The sequence below is a fragment of the Pipistrellus hanaki genome, assembly GCF_964339955.1.
Source record: "Pipistrellus hanaki genome assembly, chromosome: 11".
NCBI classification, from domain to species: domain Eukaryota; kingdom Metazoa; phylum Chordata; class Mammalia; order Chiroptera; family Vespertilionidae; genus Pipistrellus; species Pipistrellus hanaki.
The window spans coordinates 2,453,668-2,475,371 of NC_140513.1; the positions used below are offsets into that span (position 1 = coordinate 2,453,668).

Consider the following 21,704-nt stretch of genomic DNA (forward strand, 5'->3'; position numbering starts at 1 on the left):
GAGGGGCCCCGGAGCGAGGGAGGCCACGGAGTGAGGGGCCCACGGAGTGAGGGCGGCCATGGAGCGAGGGCGGCCACGGAGTGAGGGCGGCCATGGAGCGAGGGGCCCACGGAGCGAGGGAGGCCACGGAGCGAGGGGCCCACGGAGCGAGGGGCCCCGGAGCGAGGGAGGCCACGGAGCGAGGGGCCCACGGAGCGAGGGCGGCCATGGAGCGAGGGCGGCCATGGAGCGAGGACGGCCATGGAGTGAGGACGGCCACGGAGCGAGGGAGGCCACGGAGCGAGGGAGGCCACGGAGCGAGGGAGGCCACGGAGCGAGGGAGGCCAAGGAGCGAGGGAGGCCACGGAGCGAGGGAGGCCACGGAGCGAGGGAGGCCACGGAGCGAGGGAGGCCACGGAGCGAGGGAGGCCACGGAGCGAGGGAGGCCGCCAGACAAAGCCAGAAACGGGAGGACAGACACCAGAGGGAAGCCGGGCCAGAGCTGGCCGTGGGCCCAGGAGCCTGGAACTCCAGAAAGAAATCCTAAGGTTGAAACGCCAAAGGAAAGGAAGTCTGCGGGAGGGCGAAGGTCGTTTGAACTCAGCAGCGGGTAATCCCTCAGTAGGTCACATTGCTAATTGATTTCTAGAATCCAGCCCCAGGATAGACCGCTAAGGAGGGAGGGGTTGCTGTGGCCACTCTGCAGGATGGAAACGGGCACAGAGGACTGAACGATCCCCCCAAACGTGAGCGACGGAGGCGAGGGGTCCTTGGGTTTCCTCCCCGGGCTCAGCCCTCCGCCAGGGTAGGGGAGGCAGGAAAGAGGAGAGTGGGGCTTCAGACAGGTGGAAGCCAGGCGGCTGCTCCCTCTCCGGTCCCCTCGGAGGGCCCTGGCCAGCCCTGTCCACCAGTGGGACTGCGCTGCCCTCTGGTGGCGCTCAGCGCAGGATGGGCCAGCGCCGGCGTGGGAAGGGGCCTCGGTCTGTGGGCACCTTGTCATCTCTGCCCACCGCATTCTACAGCGGAGGGCGTGGGGGGAAGCTTCTCACACAGCGGGTTCTGTAGGGAAGGGACTGGTGATGAGCCGGCCCCGACAGGCGTCGGCCCTCACACCCTACCGGCCGGGGAGAGGGCACGCCCAGGATCGGGGCTGGGTTAAGGGGAAGCCTGGAGTCCTTGCTTGGCCCCTCAGCTCAGGTGTGCAGGTGTGTGTGCACAGATGTGTGTGCAGGTGTGTGCTTGCAGGTGTGTGCAGGTGTGTGCTTGCAGGTGTGTGTGCAGGTGTGTGTGCACAGGTGTGTGTGTGCAGGTGTGTGTGTGTAGGTGTGTGAGGAGCATGCAGAGGCAGCATTAATACGGGAGAAGGAAAACAGAAAAGTTCGGGGTCTCCCAGCCCCAGACGACCCCCCACACACACCTGACGGCTTCCTTTCCGGAAACGCCCTCAATTCAGAGCTGCAGCGCGGACTGTGGCTTTCTGCCCCTTCTTTGTGCTTCTCTGTACTTTCCCCTTTTCCCTTCAGTGGAAGGGTTGTCGCTTTAATACTATGAAAAGGGCAATGACGCCTGTTCTAATTCAGGGAAAAGCTGTGAGTGTTTCTGCTTCTTGGGTTTTGCAGGGAGGCACATTCGGAGGCGGGGCCAGGCTCTGGGAGCCGTGAAGTCATGTGGGAAAAGGTGGGGAGCCTTTTCGCCCAACTGCCTCTGCGTGCTTCATCTGTCTAGGAGAGCGCTTTTCTTTTCTCCCCCTCCTCCTTCTGTTAATCCTCACCTGAGGGTTTTTCCCCATTGATTTTTAGAGTGGAAGGGAGAGACACATCGATCGGTTGCCTTCCACATGTGCCCCAAACAGCGCCGGAGATTGAGCCCGCAACCCAGGTGCATGCCCTTGACTGGAATCGAACCCGGGACCCTGCCATCTGAGGGCCGATGCTCTAACCACTGAGCACACCAGCCACGGCTGAGACAGTGATTTTCAAACTTTTCATCCCATGACACATAAACTACTAAAATTCTGCAGCCCACCAGAAAACATATTTTTTATAGTAATTACACTTTTTGCTCCAAAGTGACTTTTAAAAAAACACAAAAACAGGTGCCTATGCTGGTGCACAAGGACTTCTGGTGTCAGGAACTAAGCAAACAGATGCAGCCTTGTTATGTGATGCAAGTTGAGGGGCTCGGGCAGCACCACCCTCCTGGCCTTGCTCCTGCGCCCCCAGGCGGAAGAGTGGCTTAATCTGGCTGGAGAGATCGGGAGGAGAAAGCACGCCCATGACTGAGTGTCTTTCCCTCTCCCTCTGGAGCAGGCCTCCTCCGGAACACCTGCTATGGGTGAAACGCCCCCATGAGGCGGCCATCAGTACTGCCCCCATGAGCCGAGTGCACTGAGGAGTAGTGACCTGTACCAGGTTGCTTAGCACAGAGCAGGACCAGAACTCGGGCCTGGCTCTTTGTTTATTCAAGGATCTTAAACACCGTGCCCTATTACCTCTGCAAACGCATGCCATGACTACATAGAGTTCTTCCAGACCATTCTACACTGCCCAGATTATATTTCTGGGTCCTTATCCTCTACGCTGAGTGGATATACCTATATCTCTGAATGCATAATAATCTGGCCACTCAGAGTGTGTGTGTGTGTGTGTGTGTGTGTATGTGTGTGTTAGAGGCCCGGTGCATGAATTTGTGCATGGGTGGGGCTTGGCCAGCCTGGCCAGGGGGAGGTAACATAGGCGGTTGGCTGGCCTGCCTGCTGGTCAAACTCCTGGTTGAGGGGACAATTTACATATTAGCCTTTTTATGATATAGGATATACACTAAGTGGCCAGATTATTATGTGTTCAGAGATCATAATAATCTGGCCATTCAGTGTAAAATAAGGCCTAATATGCAAATTGACTGAACAGAAGAACAACCAGTCGCTATGATGCACACTGACCATCAGGGGGCAGATGCTCAATGCAGGAACTGTCCCCAGCCTGCAGGCCCCCGGTCAGCCAAGGCAAGTGCCAGTGCAGGGCCCTCCACCCCCACCCCATCACCCCACCAGTCAACCCACAGATTGGCCCTGATCGCCGGCCATGCCTAGGAACCTTACCTGTGCATGAATTCATGCACTGGGCTCTAGTCTGAAAGAATAGGGTATAAGAACCTGCCCTACAGAAGTACTGTCATGAATGCACCCGCTATACCAACTCTGAAATTTATTGCAATTTTGTTTATACTGTTAAAAATTGGCAACAATGTAAGTGCCCATCAAGAAGGGAATGATAGCCGAAACCGGTGTGGCTCAGTGGATAAAGGTGGACTGAAAGGTCCCAGGTTCGATTCAGGTCAAGGGCATGTACCTTGGTTGTGGGTACATCCCCAGTAGGGGGTGTGCAAGAGGCAGCTGATCGATGATTCTCTGTCATCGATATTTCTAACTCTCTATCCCTCTCACTTCCTCTCTGTAAAGAATCAACAAAATGTGTGTGGGTTTGTTTTTTTTTTTAAAAAGAAGGGAATGATAAATACATTTCGATACATCCATACCATAATACTATACAACTGTTACAGAGTGTCAGATTTGCATGTCCTGGCATGAAAGATGTCCTGTCTAATTTGCACATAATGAAACAATATATTTAAGGAGAAAAGGCAAGCTGCAGAAGGCATTGGACAGGATGGGCTGGCAGCTGGGCAAGCCGCGGTCCCACCGTGGAAGCAGGTCCAGGGGGAGGGGCGGGGCCCGCTCGGGCAGCTGGTCAGGGACCCAGCCTCCTGCTGTCCCCAGCTCACGTCCGGCAGAAACAGAGGGCGAGAGCAGAGGAGCAGGTGGGGAGAGGGTAAGGGCTGGGCGCCGGAGTGGCCGTCACCACCTCAGCCGCATTCCGCGGCCGCCGTCCCCATGGCCGCACCTCGCCGCAGGGAGGCCGGGGACGTGCGCAGCAAACGGCTCGGTGGGCATTTAGCCAGCGCCCGACCCGCCAGCTGGTACGCTCCGTTAAACCCACTTGTGTCAATACCCGTCAATGAGCGCGTGGATGTATTTTAACAGGAAAAGTCTGGAGGGGCAGACACTCAGCGGACCCCCCTCAGGAGTGAAGAGGAGGCGGCACGGTCTCTGCGTGGCTGTTTTGACGCTGGCACACGGTTTCTGTGACTAACTGGGAAAGGTTTGTAGGGTGATAGCATGCTGCTTTCACTAGAGAATTTAAAGCAAGGAGCTCAGAATTCTGAGTGCCCACTAGGGGGCAGAGGAGGCGCGTGGGCGAGCGTGCCTGCCGTTGCCTAACCGCCTGTGCATTTCTTGCACAACTTCCTCCCCCCTGGGCCATCTGCAGTGTTTACCGAACTGTCTGAGGAAGTGACAGCACCCAGGCCCCTGACACGGGCAGTCCAGCCGCCCCACAGGAACCAGATCCCCAAAGCGGGGGCACCTGGTGCGCCCCAAAAAGGTGTCTGCTCCTGCCCGCCTCTGAGTGCTCAGCACGAAGCCCGGACACACAGGCAGAACATCTTCCATGCGGGCCCTGCGGGTGGGAGCAGGGCCGGGGCCCAGGCCCGCTTGCTGCCTGTGAGACATCACCCAGACATCTGCCCCGCCCCCAGAGGGCGCCTGAGCACCCTTCCCCCGTTTCCTGAGCACGCACCCCAGGTCAGGAAGAAGCCATGGGCTGGGGTGGGGGGAGGGGAGCGGCGGCCAGGCCCTCCTGCTCACAAGAAGGGATGGCGAGCAACAGCTCAGCAAAAGCAAAATCTCAGTGCCATTTAGTCACTGAAACACTTGTTTCCTCTGCTCGGACTTTCCTGTTGCTCCAAACAGAAGCGAATTCCGCACCCCGACAGCGGGACCGCCCACCATAGCCGCTTCGTGGAAGAGTTGACAGGGACCCACGAGTCCACTCCCAGGCTCGCTGGAGCTCCTGGAGACTAGGCCACATTCATCTTTGTTTGGGGATTTTAAATTAATTTATTTTATCTTTATGTTATCTTTTTTATTTATTTATTTATTTTTATTGATTTTGTACAGAGAGGAAGGGAGAGAGATAGAGAGTTAGAAACATCGATGAGAGAGAGTCATCGATCAGCTGCCTCTTGCACACCCCCTACTGGGGATATGCCCGCAACCAAGGTACATGCCCTTGACCGGAATCGAACCTGGGACCTTTCAGTCCCCAAGCCGACGCTCTATCCATTGAGCCAAACCGGTTTTGACAATGTTATCTTTTTAAAATTGATTTCAGAGAGAGGAAGGGAGAGGGAGAGATGGAAACATCAATGGTGAGAGTCATTGATGGACTGCCTCCTGCATGCTCCCTACGGGGGATCAAGCCTGCAACCTGGCCATGTGCCCTGGCTGGGAACTGGACTCTGACCTCCTGGTTCATGAGTGGAAGCTCTACCACTGAGCCACCCTGGCCGGCCAGGTCACAGCTCGACCCCCTGGCCTGCATCATTGGCTGGAGGGCAGGCATGTGACTCCAACGAGGCGAACGAGAGCCTGCTGGTCCCAACTCTGCCGAGAGCCCATGGGAACAGAGCTGACTGGAAAGCACTGTGGCAGATTCGGAACCGAAAGGGGGCCGTGCTGGTCTTGGGGGTACCTCACCCCCCGCTTTACCCTCATCCAGCTGAGCTGGACCTAAACTACTGGTCATTCTTCGCTCGGAGACTGGAGGAATTGGGGGCGGCCGTGGGAGCGCTGGGAGGTGGGCCTGGGGCCAGTTTTGCCAGGCAAGGAAGTGCCCAAGGAAACTAGAGCAGTGCCACTCTGGCTCAGCGCCGCCATTCATCAGCTCCAGGAGAAAAATGGATTTGTCAATCTTTGGCTTTGCCTTCGACCCAGAGAGGGCTGGGCCTGCGCCTGGAGGGGCCCCGTCTCTGCCAGCTCAGCGAGAACCCGCAGTGTGGGGAGATGCAAATGCAAATTTCTTGCAACATCAACCACCTTTCCTTCTCCCTGCACCTCTCAGAGACCCCATCCCAGCACCGGATCCCTTAATTTACATGTTTGGAGGGAAGCAGGGGGGGAAACTAGCTGAGCTGGCTTTGTGTCACTTCTTTATATTCTCTCTGGGGGTCAAGAACAGTGAGCAGGGGGCAGGGGATTTTCCCGCACGTGAAGACCCTTTGGGTTACTAAAATTTGCTTTTCTCGATACTTGTGTTATGTGATTGATTTTGATGCCCCAGAACTGTGGCCAGCAAACTGCGGCTCTCAAGCGACATGCGGCTCTTTGGCCCCTTGAGTGTGGCTCTTCCACAAAATACCATGGCCTGGGAGAGTCTCTTTTGAAGAAGTGGGGTTAGAAGAAGTTTAAGTTTAAAAAATGTGGCTCTCAAAAGAAATATTGATCGTTGTGCTGTTGATATTAGGTTCTGTTGATTAGTGAGTTTGCCGACGGCTGGCCCAGAATATGAACTTTTTTGGAGGAAGAATCAACTGTGTATAGGACCCACAGCAGCTAACACGGCGCCTCGCTCCAGTGGGATCTCTGATTCCTAATCCAGGGATTTGTGCTGAACGCTTCCCTGTGCTAGACAAGGCCCACCGCTGCTCCAGGCTGGAGGGTGCCTTGGTCCCCATTGGGGGGCCATTGTGTCCCAAAGGGCTGGTCCAGGCCTCAGCATGGAGACTTTGGGGACCCTGAGTGCTGGGTGGAGTCAGGCTCAGATCCGGCCAGGTGGCTTCTGCCCTCGGGGTTTACTGAGTCTCAGAAGGAGGAGGGGAAGGTAAGATCCGATCAAACCCTTGGTGATGTCAGTCCCAGGTCTGGAGCGTCCAGGCTGGCTGGGAGCACTGAGTCTCGGTGGGGTCAGGCCTAGGCCTGGCCAGGTGACTGGCTAGCGGGGGCTGCAGAGACCAGGTCTTGGGAGGAGGAACCAGCCCTGTGCCTTGGACTGCGGGCCTGCTTAACCAGGCGGGACACTCTGGCCTGCAGAGGAAGCAGAGTCCCGGATGATGGTGGGAGGGTGTGCGGTGTCCATCCCGGCCCTGGCGTGGGGGCTCTGGCCTGCGCAGAATGCGGAGTCCCCGGTCCTGGCCTGAAGGCTCCATGCAGTCAGGGGGCTGGTGAGCCCCAGCACCAGCGTGGAGACTCCAGGCCGGCAGGGGGCGCTGCGTTCCTGGCGGGAGACGCAGAGCGGCTCCAGGCCGGAGGGGGGCGCTGGCGCGCGGCGGCGCGGCGGCCGCCCGGCAGGTGGCGCTCTGGCCGCGGCCGAGGCCCGGCGGGCGGCGGCGGCGGCGGCGGCGCGGCGCTGCGCCGGCTCGCGGGCCTGGGGAAGCGGCGGCGGCGGCGGGACCGGAGAGGGCGGAGCGGCGCGGCGGCGGGAGCGGCGGCCCGGGCGGGCGGGCAGGAGCGCGCCAGCCGAGCGCACAGGCCGCGGCCCGCGGAGCCGCCATGCCGGCGCGGGTCTGAGGCGGCGCGTGAGGGCCGAGCAGCGGCGGCCGCGCCGGCCGGGCTTCCCGCAGCGGCGGCCGGGCCCGGAGCGGCGGCCTCGGCCTCCGGCGCAGCCCGGAAATGTCCGGCCGGATCGAGAAAGCAGGTGAGGCGGGGGCCGGGCGGCGGCGGGGCGGCGGGAGGGCGCGGGGCCTGCTCGGCGCCTCGGAGGCCGCGCAGGCGGCGCCCCGCGCTCTCCGGCCGCGGGCTCGGGGGCCGGGGCGGCGCGGGGACGCGGGCCCGGGGCAGGGGTTCGGGCCCGGCCGGCCGCTCGGCCTCCGCGGGGCTCGCAGACAACGGCTCGGACCCGGGGCCGGGAAGGGACGCCCGGCCGCGTGTCCCGGCGGCTGCAGCGCCCGAGCCCCGCCAGGCGGCCGCCTCCCGGGCGCAGACGGGGCTGAGCCTCACGATGTGTCATTTCTGGTTTAAATTTAACCCGGAGCGTCTACCTCGGCGGCTTCAAAGGACGCAGCCGGCGGCGCCTGGCCCTCCGGGGCTCGGCCCAGGCTTCCCGGGGCCCCGGCGCCGCGGGGGAAGCGGGGCGGCGGCGCCGGCGGGGCGCGGGGAGCGGTGTCTCTGCAGCCCTCCTCTTTGTGTGCTCGGGGATCGCGGGGAGCGGCCTCCGCGCCCCCACCCCCGGGGTTTGCCTGCACCCGGCACCGTCTCCCCACGGGTGCAGCGAGGCTGGGGCTCCGGAGCCGGCGACACCTTGCAGGGCGAGCCCAGGGCCCCGGGCGGGGCGGGCGGGCGGGCAGCCCCGGGCTCCGGTGAGCAGGGCTGCGTGTCCTGCCCGCCCGGGTGGCTGACCCGGGGTGCCCCCGAGCGTGGCCGCCCAGCCCGGAAGGCAGGCCTCCGGGGGCCCAGGGGAGGCTGCTCAGGTTTGGGAGTTGCTGGTCTCCCCGGGTCACCCCGGGATACGGTCCTGCCAGGCGCCCGGGAGCGGCCCCAGAAGGCGGTGCAGCCTGCAGGCTGTGGTTTCTGCACAGGAAGGGCGCTTTTTGTAGCCTTCACGGAGGGTTTTCTATGTATCCGGCTCGCGCTAAGCATTTTAAATGTGTCGCTTCCTACACCCTGCAGATTCTGTGAGCGAGAGCATGGTCCGGGTGTTTCAGGCCCGGGGCCACCCAGCAGGAGAGCAGCGCAGGGCGTGGAGGCCTGGGCTCTGCCCAGCGGCCCCAGGCGGGCCTTCCCCGGGCGCAGGCGGGGCCCCAGGTTCCAGCGCTGCTTCCTGGGCACCCTCCCGGTTCTTCAGCCCCTGACCAGTGGCCACGAGTGGCCGCCCTGCACCTGTGCCGCTCCCGAAATATTGTGGGCTAATCTGTGAAGCATTTCTCAGGAGCCTCTTGCGCGGTGGGAAACGTGGGTGATTTACTTTAAAAATAACACGAGCAGGGTGTGTCCATTGCCAGAAACCTGGAAATCCTGGGAAAGTAACAGCGAAGTGAGAAGCACCTGTGGTCCCAGAGCTGTCCCCGCGGCTCAGATCCCGCCCCCCCCCTCGGGATGCATCGCCCTTCGCCTTCAGCACCTGGTGCCCGAGGCCAGAGGCCGGTCTGGCGGGTGGTTTCTCCGGGGGCCCTCTCGGGGCGCCTCCCTCCACCAGGCGCTGCAGCGAGATGCCCAGAGCGGGAAGTGCCTCTGGTCCGAGGCGGGAGAGCCGCTCAGCTCCCCGGCCTGTGGCCGCATGCACGGCGCTGCTCCCAGTCAGGGCCCAGGGCAAGGGGAAGGCTCCGCAGGGACAGCAGGTGTGTTTGGCTCTGAAGAGGGGGTGCAGGTACGGGGGAGGGGGAGATGGCTGTGGAGGGCTCAGGAGGAGGTGTCCGGAGAGGCAGCTCAGCGGCGTTCTGAGGGCGAGAGGCCGGGTTGGCCTGGGGAGAGCTGGCCGGGGTGTCGGCCTGTGCCGGGTGTCGGTCTGTGCCGGGTGTCGGCCTGTGCCGGGTGTCGGCCTGTGCCGGGTGTCGGCCTGTGCCGGGTGTCGGTCTGTGCCGGGTGTCTGCCTGTGCCGGGTGTCGGCCTGTGCCGGGTGTCGGCCTGTGCCGGGTGTCGGTCTGTGCCGGGTGTCTGCCTGTGCCGGGTGTCGGTCTGTGCCGGGGTGTCGGCCTGTGCCGGGGTGTCGGCCTGTGCCGGGGTGTCTGTGCTGGGCTCACACAGCCGTCGGGAAGTTGGGAGCAGTTTTGCAGCCAAGGGTGCGCCTTCCTCGGTCTGCTGGTCCTTGGATGTGGGGTCCCTTGCATTTGGACTAGATTCCCAGCTGAGCTGCTGTTGGAGTTTCTAAACGGACCTGCTGGTGAGTTGCCAGCAGAGCGTTCGGTGCCAGGGCCAGGCCCTTGGGTGCAGCAGGGCTCCCGTTAGCAGGTGAGCCGCCGGTTAGTCACGGCGCTCGCGGCCGGTGATTGAAGCAGCAGAGGTGTCGCTCACACGTGCTCCGGAGCCTTCTTCCTGATGCAGGCTGGCGCTTGGCAGGTGATAAGGACCCAGGGCTTTGGTGTAAGAGAAAACTCCTCTGTCCATCCCCTTGGCCCCTCAAGCTTCGCTCACTGCTCTACTGCACCTGCCCTCTGCGCTCACTGGCATGTTGGCAGAAATGGAAGTCCCAACGACTTGAAAATAAATGCCTAAGTTACCTTCATTCAAATGAAACCCGGTTTGGCTCAGTGATAGAGCGTCGGTCTGCGGACTGAAAGGTCCCGGGTTCGATTCCAGTCAAGGGCATGTACCTTGGTTGCGAGCACATCCCCGGTAGGGGGTGTGCAAGAGGCAGCTGGTCGATGTTTCTCTCTCATCGACGTTTCTAGCTCTCTATCTCTCTCCCTTCCTCTCTGTGAAAAATCAATAAAATATATATTTTTTTAAAAATGATACCTTGGGCAAAAATCATCTTGGGGAGCAGCGGCCTCCTCAGCCTCCGGGAGGTCTTGGGGCTGCCCTGCTGCTCCCCGGTACTCTGTTACTCAGCAGTGCCTGAGTGGGTGGCGCCCTCCTGTGAAGCCTGCCATCGCCTAGGGACACGGGAAGGCTGTTCCCCGTCGTCTGTCCGGGCCTCCCGGGATGAGGACACTGGGTTCCAGAGGGTTCCAGAGGGCTCCAGAGGGCTGCAGGCTGAGCCTGTCCATTCCTTGGTGGAGGAGGGCTGACGAGGGCCAGGAGGAAGGGAGGGCTGCTGGAGGGGGCTTTTCTAAACTCTGGTGTCTTCAGTTAGTGAAGAGGGGAGAGCGGAGCCTGAGAGTTAGGGGAGCTGGGTTAGGGAGCTCGGGGTGCACTGTGGGCAGAACTGGCCAGGAGAGCGGGCGGGGCCTTAGGAACCGGAGGGCCGGGCTCTGACAGGGACTGTGGCTGTGGGTGGGCACATGGTGGTGGGCGGGCACATGGTGGTGGGCCTCAGCTGCTCTGCTTCCAGCAAACGGGGAGGAGGGAGAGCTGGTGCCCTCACGTTCCGAAGCGTCAGCAGCTGTTGCCTGTGAGTTAGGGGACAGGCCGGTGGCTGTGGGCTGGATTCCGTCCACAGGTGTGTTGTGTTTGATCTGCAGTGTTCTCAAAGAAAAAAGAAAGAATTGATGGCCAATATTTAAAATCAGGAAGTTGGTCAGAAAGCTCAGGTTTCTGATTCTCTTGAAAATGGAGACTCTGGTAGCTCTGAGCCCTGTTCCTCTGCGGCAGCTACAGACGGCCCTGTCCTGCCGCTGACCTTCACCCCCCACCAGCCATCACCCCCCGCCAGCCATCACCCCCCGCCAGCCATCACCCCCCGCCAGCCATCACCCCCCGCCAGCCATCACCCCCCCCAGCCATCACCCCCCGCCAGCCATCACCCCCCGCCAGCCATCATTGCCCCCTCCAGCCATCACCCCCCACCAGCCATCACCCCCCTCCAGCCATCACCCCCCGCCAGCCATCACCCCCCACCAGCCATCACCCCCCACCAGCCTTCATCCCCCGCCAGCCATCACCCCCCCCAGCCATCACCCCCCCCAGCCTTCACCCCCCCAGCAATCACCCCCCCCAGCCATCACTCCCCCCCCCAGCAATCACCCCCCGCCAGCCATCACCCCCCGCCAGCCTTCACACCCCCCCCCCCCCCCACCGCAGCCTTCACCTCCGTTTCCGCTTGGACCATTGATATCGGAGTGTGCACCCCTTTCCTTGGGGAAGCCATTCGCGTTCGTTGGCTTTCCATCTGCACTGAAAGCTTTGGCCCATTTCTTCATTGATTTCTTCCTCGATTTCCTGGTTGAGCTTCTCTGTCAGGTGCCGTACGAGGCTCCGGGGACCTCAGCAGACAATGCGGAGTTCCTGGGAGGTCATGGGGTCACATCAGCCTTCCGGGGGCGGGTGTCAGGGATAGCCCTCTGAGGAGCGAAGGTGAGCCGTGAGGATGAGGCGCGTTAGGGGCACAGCGTGGGGAGCTGGCACAGCGTGGGCAGGAGAAGAGGGGCTTCACTTTCACTCCTGCTCTCAGCTCTCAGCCTCCCTTCCTGCCCCTGGTTACCCAGCACCTCCTCAGGCTGGAGCTGTCCTCCGTCCCTGCGCCTGGGCCCTGCCTTCTGCGGGGGCAGACGGAACAGCGGCACAGAGACGAGAAGGGCACAGGTGGGAGAGTCGTGGCCCGGCCCTGGGTTCCAGCAGGCCGCGGTGTGGAGGAGTTCGCCTTTCGGACTTCTGGCAGCTGGGCAGGCGCGGGGCCAGGGCAGGTGAAGCGGAGGGCTCACCGGGCACCCACGCCTGTGGACAGGATTAATATGGTGTCAGACTCAAGTGCCATGTGTTTCAAATGGCTGAGGACGTTTTATTATAATTTAGAAAAATTTACACCAACTGCATTCATAGTGACTCTAGTTATTATGAGTTTTCTCAGAATAAACAGGAAGTACATGTACTGTCACGTGGGCTGGCTTTGTTTTGGCCCAAGAAAGAGTCCTTGTGGATCAGCAGTCACTGTATTTTGATCATTTTTTTAAAATTTAATTAAAAAAAAAATATTATTTTTGAAAGTATTACATATGTTCTCTTTTTCCCCCCCATTGGCCTCTCCCACCCTGCCCCACCTCCTACCCCCGGCCTTCACCACCTGTGGTCTGTGCCCATGGGTTATGCATATATGCATATGAGGCCATTGGTTGATTCTTCCCATCCCCCCACCCATCAATTTCTAACTCCTTAAATCTTGCACTTCCTTTTTCTCCACCATCAGCAGTCCAGTCCACAGGGGGACATTTTAGGGCCTCTGGTGTCACTCGTCCACTCACCGCTGCAGCAATCACTGAGTCCCTCCTCGCTGGCAAACTCTGACGCCTCGCGGTGGCACAGAGCCCGGGAGCCCGGCCTCCCCTGGTCACAGGCCAGGGTGACATCAAAACGGTCGTGGACATTTCCAGCGTCCTTTGGCTTTCAGAGTGCACTGATGGTGACCTCGTTCCTGATCTCCCAGCATCCTGAGGGCATAGCGGGCTGCTTGTCCCCATTTTGCCAGGGAAGTTTGGTGACTTGCCCGGGGTCACAGCCCTAGCCCGTGCCCGCCTTTACAGAGCACTGCTTAGAGCGTTCCATGTTGCCGAGGACACAGCGTTCTACCTTAATGCTCGTTCCTGTGTCTTTCTTTCTGACCCCCCACCCAAATACTCTGAAATTAAGGATGGCCCGGAGTGGTGTTTAGCCTGTCCGTGATATTACTAATACTAATAACATTAGCAGCACTATACAGAGGTAAGGAATGGCATGAACACTGGCTAAACATGTTTTAAAAAACCAGCCACAGCAACCCCGAGTGTTACTGGTCTCCTGGGCAGCTGTTGGCAGAGGTGGTTTGAATGGGATTCCTTGTAGCCAGCAGATCTGATAGGAGGCCTGTAGAGATGAGTCATTCATGAGCTTGCAGAAAAATCATTTCCCAAATTAGCCCGCACTGAGCGCCGTGAACACAGGCTGCGCTTACCTCAGTCCGGCTGAAGGCGTCCCGGTTGCCATAATAAGATGACGCACTGGAAAGAGTAGTGGCCTGGCAACGCTGCCCAGCCGCACCCGCACCCGCCGGCCTCCGGCTGGGCGCCCTGCTGCTGGGACAGGTGTTCCTCCGACTCCGCGCCCCCCCCCCCCCCCCCCCCCCGGCCCCGAGGCCCTTTGTGCTTCAAACAAACAGAACCGCACTCCGAGGATTTCTAGGGGAACCGAGTCCTGGCCTGCAGTCATTTAGTTTCTGGTCAGTTGTTTCAGGCCAGTTGACTAATAATCTGGGACCTGGCATTGTGACCTTGAGCAATTCTTGCCCTTTTCTGGTCTCCTTTTCTCCATCAGGGCTTAAGCAGGAGGAACTTGAAAATGAGCGCTTCCCCTTTTGTGGGTGATGTTTAAAGCAGTAGCTCCTCTAACACCAGGAGGCCGTTAGGTGATGGGTGACGGGAGCCACTCTGGGCTCAGCTGTGGCCCTGAGGCTCCTGCGTGTCCTCATGAGCACAGTGTGAAACCCACTTCCTGATGCTCTTAGCCTCCTCCACCCCACCGACTTCCTCGGCTCTGGGCCTTCTCCTCCCCCGGTTCCGTCCATGGGAAGGCCCCAGACACACACTCTGCGTAGAATAATCTTGTTTAGCTCATTCAGAAACCAAAGCCTCAGTTTCCTTTCTAAAGTTAAAAATCACAAGTAGAGTTTTAAACATAAGACCATTAGCTCCATGAGGGGGTGCCTGTCTGGTCCGCCAGAGCACAAATAGGTGCTCAGTGACGCCTTTCCAGAAGAATGAGTGAAGTTAGTTAAACCTGTCATAGAATGAGCTTAGGTTTCTGACTCCAACTGTCAAAATGGTCTTCAAATGGAGCTTCTGGGTGTGACTGGCCAGTGTGTATGCTTCTGGGTGGATTAGCAGCCCTGGTACTCCGATCAGGGTATGCAGTTAGTTGTGGTCTCTGTTACCCATACACATTCTGAGGCGAGGCCACGACCCAGTTCCCGGAACACTGGAGAGCGCTCTAGGGCATGCTGAGACTGAGCCCGTGCGGCCCTGGCTCGGCAGCTGCCTCTGGTGGGAGGTGGGGGACACAGCACCCAGTTCTCTAAGCACTGCTCCTTTCCCCACAGCAGCCGTATCCTGCCTCGTTTACATACCAGGGCACGTGCCAGCTCTGCCCAACCTGCCACCCAGCCAGGCACCATGAGAGGAGTCCCCGCCTCCATTTCTTATTTCCTTCAGGTGGCCTCCGGTCATTTAGGAACAGCTCCCTGCACCATCAGCTCTCTGAGGGTCTGGGAGAGGTCGCTGTCGGGGTTCCCTGACTCCCCTTCCTTGTCAAGGGGCTCGGGGGAGTCTCTCTTGCCAGTTCCTCGTCCTTTGTGAGCGAAGATGCCGTGGAGAGCCTTCCCTAATGGATGAGGGGCCTGGTCTGGTCCCTGCTGGTCACAGTCCCTCTTTGTCCCCTCTCCCAGCCTGTGGTTGGCAGAGGATGATGGTCTCTGAACCCGAGTCCTGACCTGCAGTCTGGACCGCTCCTCCCTGAGCACTGGGCCTGCTTCACCGCGCTTAACCCTCCTCCCAGCCGTGTCTGAAGGGTCTTTCTCCTGCTTTCCTTGGCTTTCTGCCTCCACACCCTCACTGCACTGCGAATGTAGCTTTGTGATGGGGAAACACTGCTCTGCTTCTCAAGCAAAGAAGTGCCGGCCTGTCTATTGGGGGGGGGGGGGAGAAGGGGGAGGCAGTTAGGCAGACACGGGGGGGGGGGGGGGGGGGAACTTCCCGAGGCTGCGGATAGAGGGTGGAGTTCAGGCATTTCTAGCTTTCAAAAGTTTATGCTGTTGGTGTGAACTTGACAGTCAAGGCTCCCAGCCATGCTGTTCAAAGCCAGCCCACCGTCCCCCTGAGCTTTGGGAGGAGAGAGGGGTGGATATGGAATGAGAAGAGAGGAAGGGCAGCAGGGATGACCTGCTGGTGTATTTTTGTTCCATCCCAAGAGACCACCTCCGTTTCTCCTGGCAGAGTGACGCAGTATTAATTAAACCACCTTCAGCACCGAAGGCGCGATGCTTTTGTTTGTGGCAGTTCCAGGTCCCGCAGACAGAGAACTTAAAATTCCATTGAACCCTACAGGTGGCAGATTTTTAGACCCTTCATCCCCGCCCTTGATTAATTTTCACAATCGGTACATTCAGACATCCTGGAGTTTCGCTCTGCGGTTCCTTGGCCTGTGCTGCCCTGTGCTTTCCTGATCGGTGCGAGCGGGCAAGCGTGCCTCCTTGCTAGTTAGTTCCTGTGGTCGGTTCAGAACAGCTGTTTGCAGAGCTGAGCCCAGTCACTCTCGTCACTTTGTCTAGTCATTTGGTTCTGAAGCGACAGAACCTCTCCCCGAATTAGCATGACCGCACTCTGTGCTTCTGCCCCAGCTTGTCCAGGCACCGTACAAATATTAATTCTCTGAGCTCATCGGAGCTCATGATCTGTCCTTGGTCTGTTCATGAGGAGCTGTCTCTATTATTACCCTAAATGTGCAAGGTTGTAGAATGCAAAAAAGGAATTGGGCCAGAGACCTGGACTGCATTCAGCCCTGCTGCAGGGAACCAGAGTTCCCTGGTCCGGCTTGGTGGGTGAAATGTGCGTACAGTGAGGAAAGCATGTGGCTGACCCATCCGGGCCCATGTGTATCACTGCCTCTGAGGGTGCTTGGAACTGTGGCCTCCTCAGGTGATGGAGAGAGAACTGGCCAGAGTGTCTGGCACTGTCTTCTGGGCAGGCCTCGGTCCCTCCCTGGACCTTGAATTGCAACACTCTGACCTTTTTAAAGATCCCAAGTCCTGCTTAGGATCTGATGGAAGCTCGTGGACTCTGCCCCCAGGCAGGAAGATCCATTTACGTGTGGCTCTGGTTCTACAAACTCTAAATTCCTATTTTATATGATGCACAATAATTTACAAACTTCCCAGGTCTTGGAAAGCTCAAATGGAATCTTGGGCATCTGAAGTAATCAGGATTCGATTTCTCCTGGTTCACCCAGACCTGAGGTCAGGTGCTAGTCAGTAGTTATACTTTCCTGGAGTTTTGTAAGGATTTCATGAGATGATGCTTGCAAGCTGCTTAGATGATGCCTATGTGGGCCAAAGGAGAAACCTTCCCCTTCTGGAAGAGTATTTGTAAGTTATGTACAGGAAGATGGTCCCTATGGGGATGTATAGTTCTCTGGACGTGAGCTCCTTTGGAGTTCTGTGAAGCTACTAGCACAGCGAGGACTGAGATCCTGTCACCCAGGGCGGGGAATGCTGGCTGCCCCCTTGCAGCCACGCTCTTTCCTCACCCCTGGCTCCTGGCATCCATCCGTTTTCCATCCCTGTAGTTTTGCCTTTTCCAGAATGTAACATGGTAGCAGCTTTTGGAAATGTGCTTCTTTTACTCAGCAATACTGCGTTTGAGACTCATGAAGTTATTGTGCTGTTGTTTTTATCGGAAGTTTCCTTTTTATAGCTGAGTAGTATTCCACTGCATGGACGTCATCAGTTTATCTGCATAGAATTTGACTCTGGTTAACTAGCTCTGTTTCCTGGAAATAGATAAGATGGCAGTTGACCAACAAAAATCAAACAACCCAATTTAAAAACCTGATTAGACATCTCTAAAGAAGATAAGTGAGTAGCCAATAAGCACAGGAAAAGATGCTCAACAACACTGATCATTAGGGAAGTGCACATCAGCACCACAGTGAGATGCCACCGCACACCCATTAGATGGCTGCTTTCAAAAGAACAGAAAGTAACAAGGATGTATAGACCGGAACCCTGTGCACTGGTGGAATGTAAAATGGTACCCACTGTGGAAAGCAGTATGGCGGTCCCTCACAAAAATGAAAATGGAACTACCATATGATCCAGCAGTTCTTCTGAGCATACACCCAAGAGAAATGAAAGCCATTGTCCATTCATGTTCATAGCATTAGTCACAACCGAAAGGTGGACGCAGCCCAGGTGTCCACTGATGGATGATAGGTAAAAAAAATGTGGTTGATTCACGAAATGCACTATTTCCACCCTTATAAAAGGACAATCTGCTGAAACCGGCTTGGCTCAATGGATAGAGCATCGGCTTGGGGACTGAAAGGTCCCGGGTTCGATTCCGGTCAAGGGCATGTACCTTGGTTGCGGGCACATCCCCAGTAGGGAGTGTGCAAGAGGCAGCTGATCGATGACTCTCTCTCATCGATGTTTCTAACACTCTATCTCTCTCCCTTCCTCTCTGTACAAAATCAATAAAATATATTTAAAAAAAAAAAAAAAAAGGACAATCTGACACCTGCTTCAACGTGAATGAGCCGAGAGGACATTATGCCAGTCACAAAAGGAGAATACTGCACAAGTCCACTGGTGTGAATGAGATACTAAGAGTAATCCGTCATAGAGACAGAAAATACTAGTGAGGGCAGTGGTGGTTGCCAGGGGCTGCGGGAGGGAGAGTGGGCAGTTAATGTTTAACACCTAACTAATGTTTAAGTTCAGTTTTGCAAGACAAAAGGAGTTCTTGATAGTAACACAATAGTATGAACATACTTATTCTGAGATGTACTTATTCTTATTAAGAGCACACTCTTAAAAATAGTTACCGGTAAGAATGTAAATTTTATGTTATGTATATTTACCACAATTGGTAAAAAATTACAAGGACAACAAATATTTTTCAATATTTACATCATTATTTATTTATTTTAAAATATATTTTATTGATTTTTTTTACAGAGAGGAAGAGAGAGGGATAGAGAGTTAGAAACATCGATGAGAGAGAATCATCGATCAGCTGCCTCTTGCACACTCCCTACTGGGGATGTGCCTGCAACCAAGGTACATGCCCTAGACCAGAATCGAACCGGGACCCTTCAGTCTGCAGGCCGACGCTCTGTCCACTGAGCCAAACCGGTCCCGGCAATATTTACATTATTATTTAATCTGAAGTATCTTGATACAATAAATTGTATTGAAACATTAAAAACATGCTGACGTGTGACAACTGTATTACTGGGGACCAATGCTTATGGTAACAATGCCCTGGTCTAATTAATTCACCGGGACGGGACAGTAGGTGAAGTGTGAACAGCTGGCAGGACACGCACTCTGCGCCTCTTGAGCTCAGTGACTCGTGCAATTAAGCGTGTCCCTGGAGCGGCCCTGTGCGGGAGGAGATGCTGGCTGCTGTGGGCAGGAAGCTGGGAAGCCAGGGTGGATCTGGGGTCCGCCAAAGACCTGAGCTGCTCAGTGGTGCTGGGCTCTTTCCTGGACCCTCACAGGATACCGGCCAGACCTGCCCACTGCAGCCTTGGTTCCCGTCCTGATTCTGTCTAAATAGGTTGGTGCCAAGAGGGTTGATGAAGGACAGGGGCCTAAAAAGCCCCAGAGCCTGGCACATAGGGGTGCTTACTGCATGTCAGCTATTAACAGAGACTCTGGGACTCCCGGTGGCTCCCATGTGAGGCTCTGCCTGGGTCCCCTGTCGGCAGGTCCTCTCGGGGTTAACGGCACAGATGGCATTTACTCCAGCACGGTTTGGCAGGGTTCCAGGCTGTTGGCCACAGGCGGGAGACGGTGTCACTGACTTGGAGGAGGGGAAAAGAGAGGTTGAGCTCTGAATCAAGATCCAGAAGCAAGCTCAAGTCCTCTCCAGGAATTTGAAGGTCACAGAGCCTGCCATGATAGCCATGATGGGGTCTCTGGTCCCAGGAGTATCATTAACCCGTTTCTGTATGATCTTGGATGGAAGGCAGTTACTGTGTTTTTTTTGATACCACAGCACCAGCCCACAGTACTTCCCAGGAAGCAAAGAAAAATACAGTAGCAAGATAGACATTAAAACAAGGCACTGATTTCAAAGTTGAACAGAAGAGGTACACATAGACTCAGGGAATTCACTATGAAACATGGCTCATTCTTTGAGCTGGTTTCTTGAGCGCCCCCTGTCTCCAGTCCCTGGCAGCAGGTGCCGGGATCATGGGATGGAAAGACCAGGGCTCCTGCTCTTAGGCGCTCAGGTGGCTGGCCTGAGCTCTCCCTTCAGGCGGGACCGGGCCTGGGAGCGAAAAGTCCGTCTCTGGAGTTCGGCTTATAAACGTCGCTGTGTCCTGGCCTCAGGGTTAGATGTCAGCCAGCAGAGGACCCTACCTGAGGTCACTGTGCCCGTGTAGACGGTGACAGATGGGGGGTGATGGCACATTCTGGCTTCACCTGCTGTCCTGGCAGTTATTAATAGCACCTCCTGTCGCTCAGAGGTGCCCTGGTTTGGATAAGGAAACACTGGGGGGGGGGAACCACTTACCACCATTGAGTTCCACTGGTTTGTGCTGGGGAGGGGCTTGGTCTGCCTGTTCCAGCCCAGGGCCACGCCCCTCGAATCCGCAGGAGGGCCAGCTGAATTGGGTTTGGTCCATTCTCCCTGTGAGCAGAGAAGAAAATTACTATTTTTCACTTAAAAAAGGTTTTTCTCTCAATTCCAGGTGGGATTGACAGAATTGGAGGCCCGGGCTTCTCCCTTTCATGGCCTGCAGGCACGATTTTGTTCTTGGCCCGGCCCGGCCTGACAGCGTGACTGCCTTCCTTGTGGGGGTGCTCTGGAATTGGAGGTGGGGGTGAGTTCTAGCCCCTTGTAATTTGCAGGTTAGGTTGGACCCCAAGAAAGATGGCCTGGCCGACTTTACAGCTCACTTCTGTAGAGTGTCATTCTAGTCCTGCCCGGACAGGAACAAAGCAGCCTTGTGTGGGAAACAGTATCAATATTCAGTGAGGATTAGGACTTTGTTGTTGTTGACACACCCCTGCCAGAAAGAAGGCAGCTGGCTATCTGTGGAAAAACACCAGCCTGTGGGTTCTGGCCATCTGTGAGAGCTTGGGGAGGTGTCTGTCCCTCTCTGGGCCTCAGGCTCCTCGTTTCACAATGAGAGGGTTGGGCTGGCCGTGTGGTTCTCAGCCTTTGGAAATCTTTGAGACTCTAATCAAAAGCCGTGGAAAGGCCCTGCCCCTCTGACCTTGTTCCATTCGCACACTGCCAGCTGCACAGGGCCTTTGCACATGCTGCTCCTGCCCACAATGCCCTTCACCTCCCTGCTTGGTGAACTCATGCTCACACTTTGAGTCTCAGCCCTCCCTGACCTCCCAGCTTAGATTAGGTCACCCTGTTAGACATGTTCCCACCCGGAACTTCTTAGCGCTGATCGCAGTGGAAACTAAGTAATTCTGCGTGCATGCTCTCTGACTCTCCCTACGCCTGACATTCTGAGGCTGTGGCTACATACGGCGCAGAGAATCCGACCTCTGCTTCCTGTGACACACTTCGAGAGCTGGGCCTCTGCCTTCGATGATTTCCTCCAGGGCTGCGCAGGAAGTCACTTCAAAGTAGGGTCTTTTTGGCCCCAGAAGATTGGCTACCAGGCTTTCTGCCTCCGTGCCCTGCGGGCCTGACCTCCAGGCTGGTCATTCCCCTCTGTTTATGTTCTGGACTGAGCTGGGACTCCCACTTGGAACATTCCCACAGTGCTTGGCGCTTCCTCGTATTGTTGTATTTTTCTCTGGAGGGGAAGTGACCAGCATCAGACTTTCCTCCCAGCAGACAAATTCCATGCACAAAGCCTCTGTCAGCCACGGGGCGCCCGGGGAGAGCCCGCCTGTCTGGTTGCCTCTGGGGTGAATGTGCACACAGCGAGCGCTGGCCTTCCCCTCTGAGCCACCGTTTCTGCCGCCTCAGTCTCCCTCAGGCAGCCAGCTGCGCCTGGCAGGGCTCCCTGGGGCCGCTGTCCTCTGAACCTGCAGCACCTAGTGCGCAGGGTAGAGCTCTCTGAAACGCTTCAAACCACATTAGCCACAATGTCACCTCCCTGGGTTATGTCCCTCCCACAATCAAAATATTATTACCATGGGACAAAGGTTTGTAAGTGAAATTCTGTTTTATTTGCACTAAGGGATTGAGCTAGTTACCAGAATGCTGCAGTGGGCCTTACGTGATGTGGAAAAGTGATCCTGGTGAGGGTGAAGATTTTTCTTTTCTTTTTCTTTTAAAAAAAATATATTCCATTGATCTTTCTACAGAGAGGAAAGGAGAGGGATAGAGAGTCAGAAACATCAATGAGAGAGAAACATCAATCAGCTGCCTCCTGCACACCCCACACTGGGGATGCGCTCGCAACCAGGGTACACCCCCCTGACCAGAATCGAACCCGGGTGTGCAGGCCGATGCTCCATCCACTGAGCCAAACCGGTCAGGGCTGAAGATTTTTCTTTAATGTGTTATATCTAAAGCTGGATGTTTATATACAATAAAATAATACAAGCCACATCAGTAGCTATTCTGTAAGAGTA

The 21,704-nt window shown here is 56.9% G+C and overlaps 1 protein-coding gene across 1 annotated transcript in view; it reads left to right on the forward strand.

The window, feature by feature from the left end:
- The first annotated feature begins 7,265 nt into the window (after positions 1–7,265).
- The window catches only part of RAPGEF1 (Rap guanine nucleotide exchange factor 1), a 94,067-nt gene continuing 79,628 nt past the window's right edge, over positions 7,266–21,704 (forward strand). Inside the window, exon 1 of the mRNA XM_084898638.1 lies at positions 7,266–7,511. Within this exon, the coding sequence (XP_084754764.1) occupies positions 7,487–7,511 (25 nt within the window). The 5' untranslated portion in view covers positions 7,266–7,486. The remainder of the gene's footprint in view (positions 7,512–21,704) is intronic.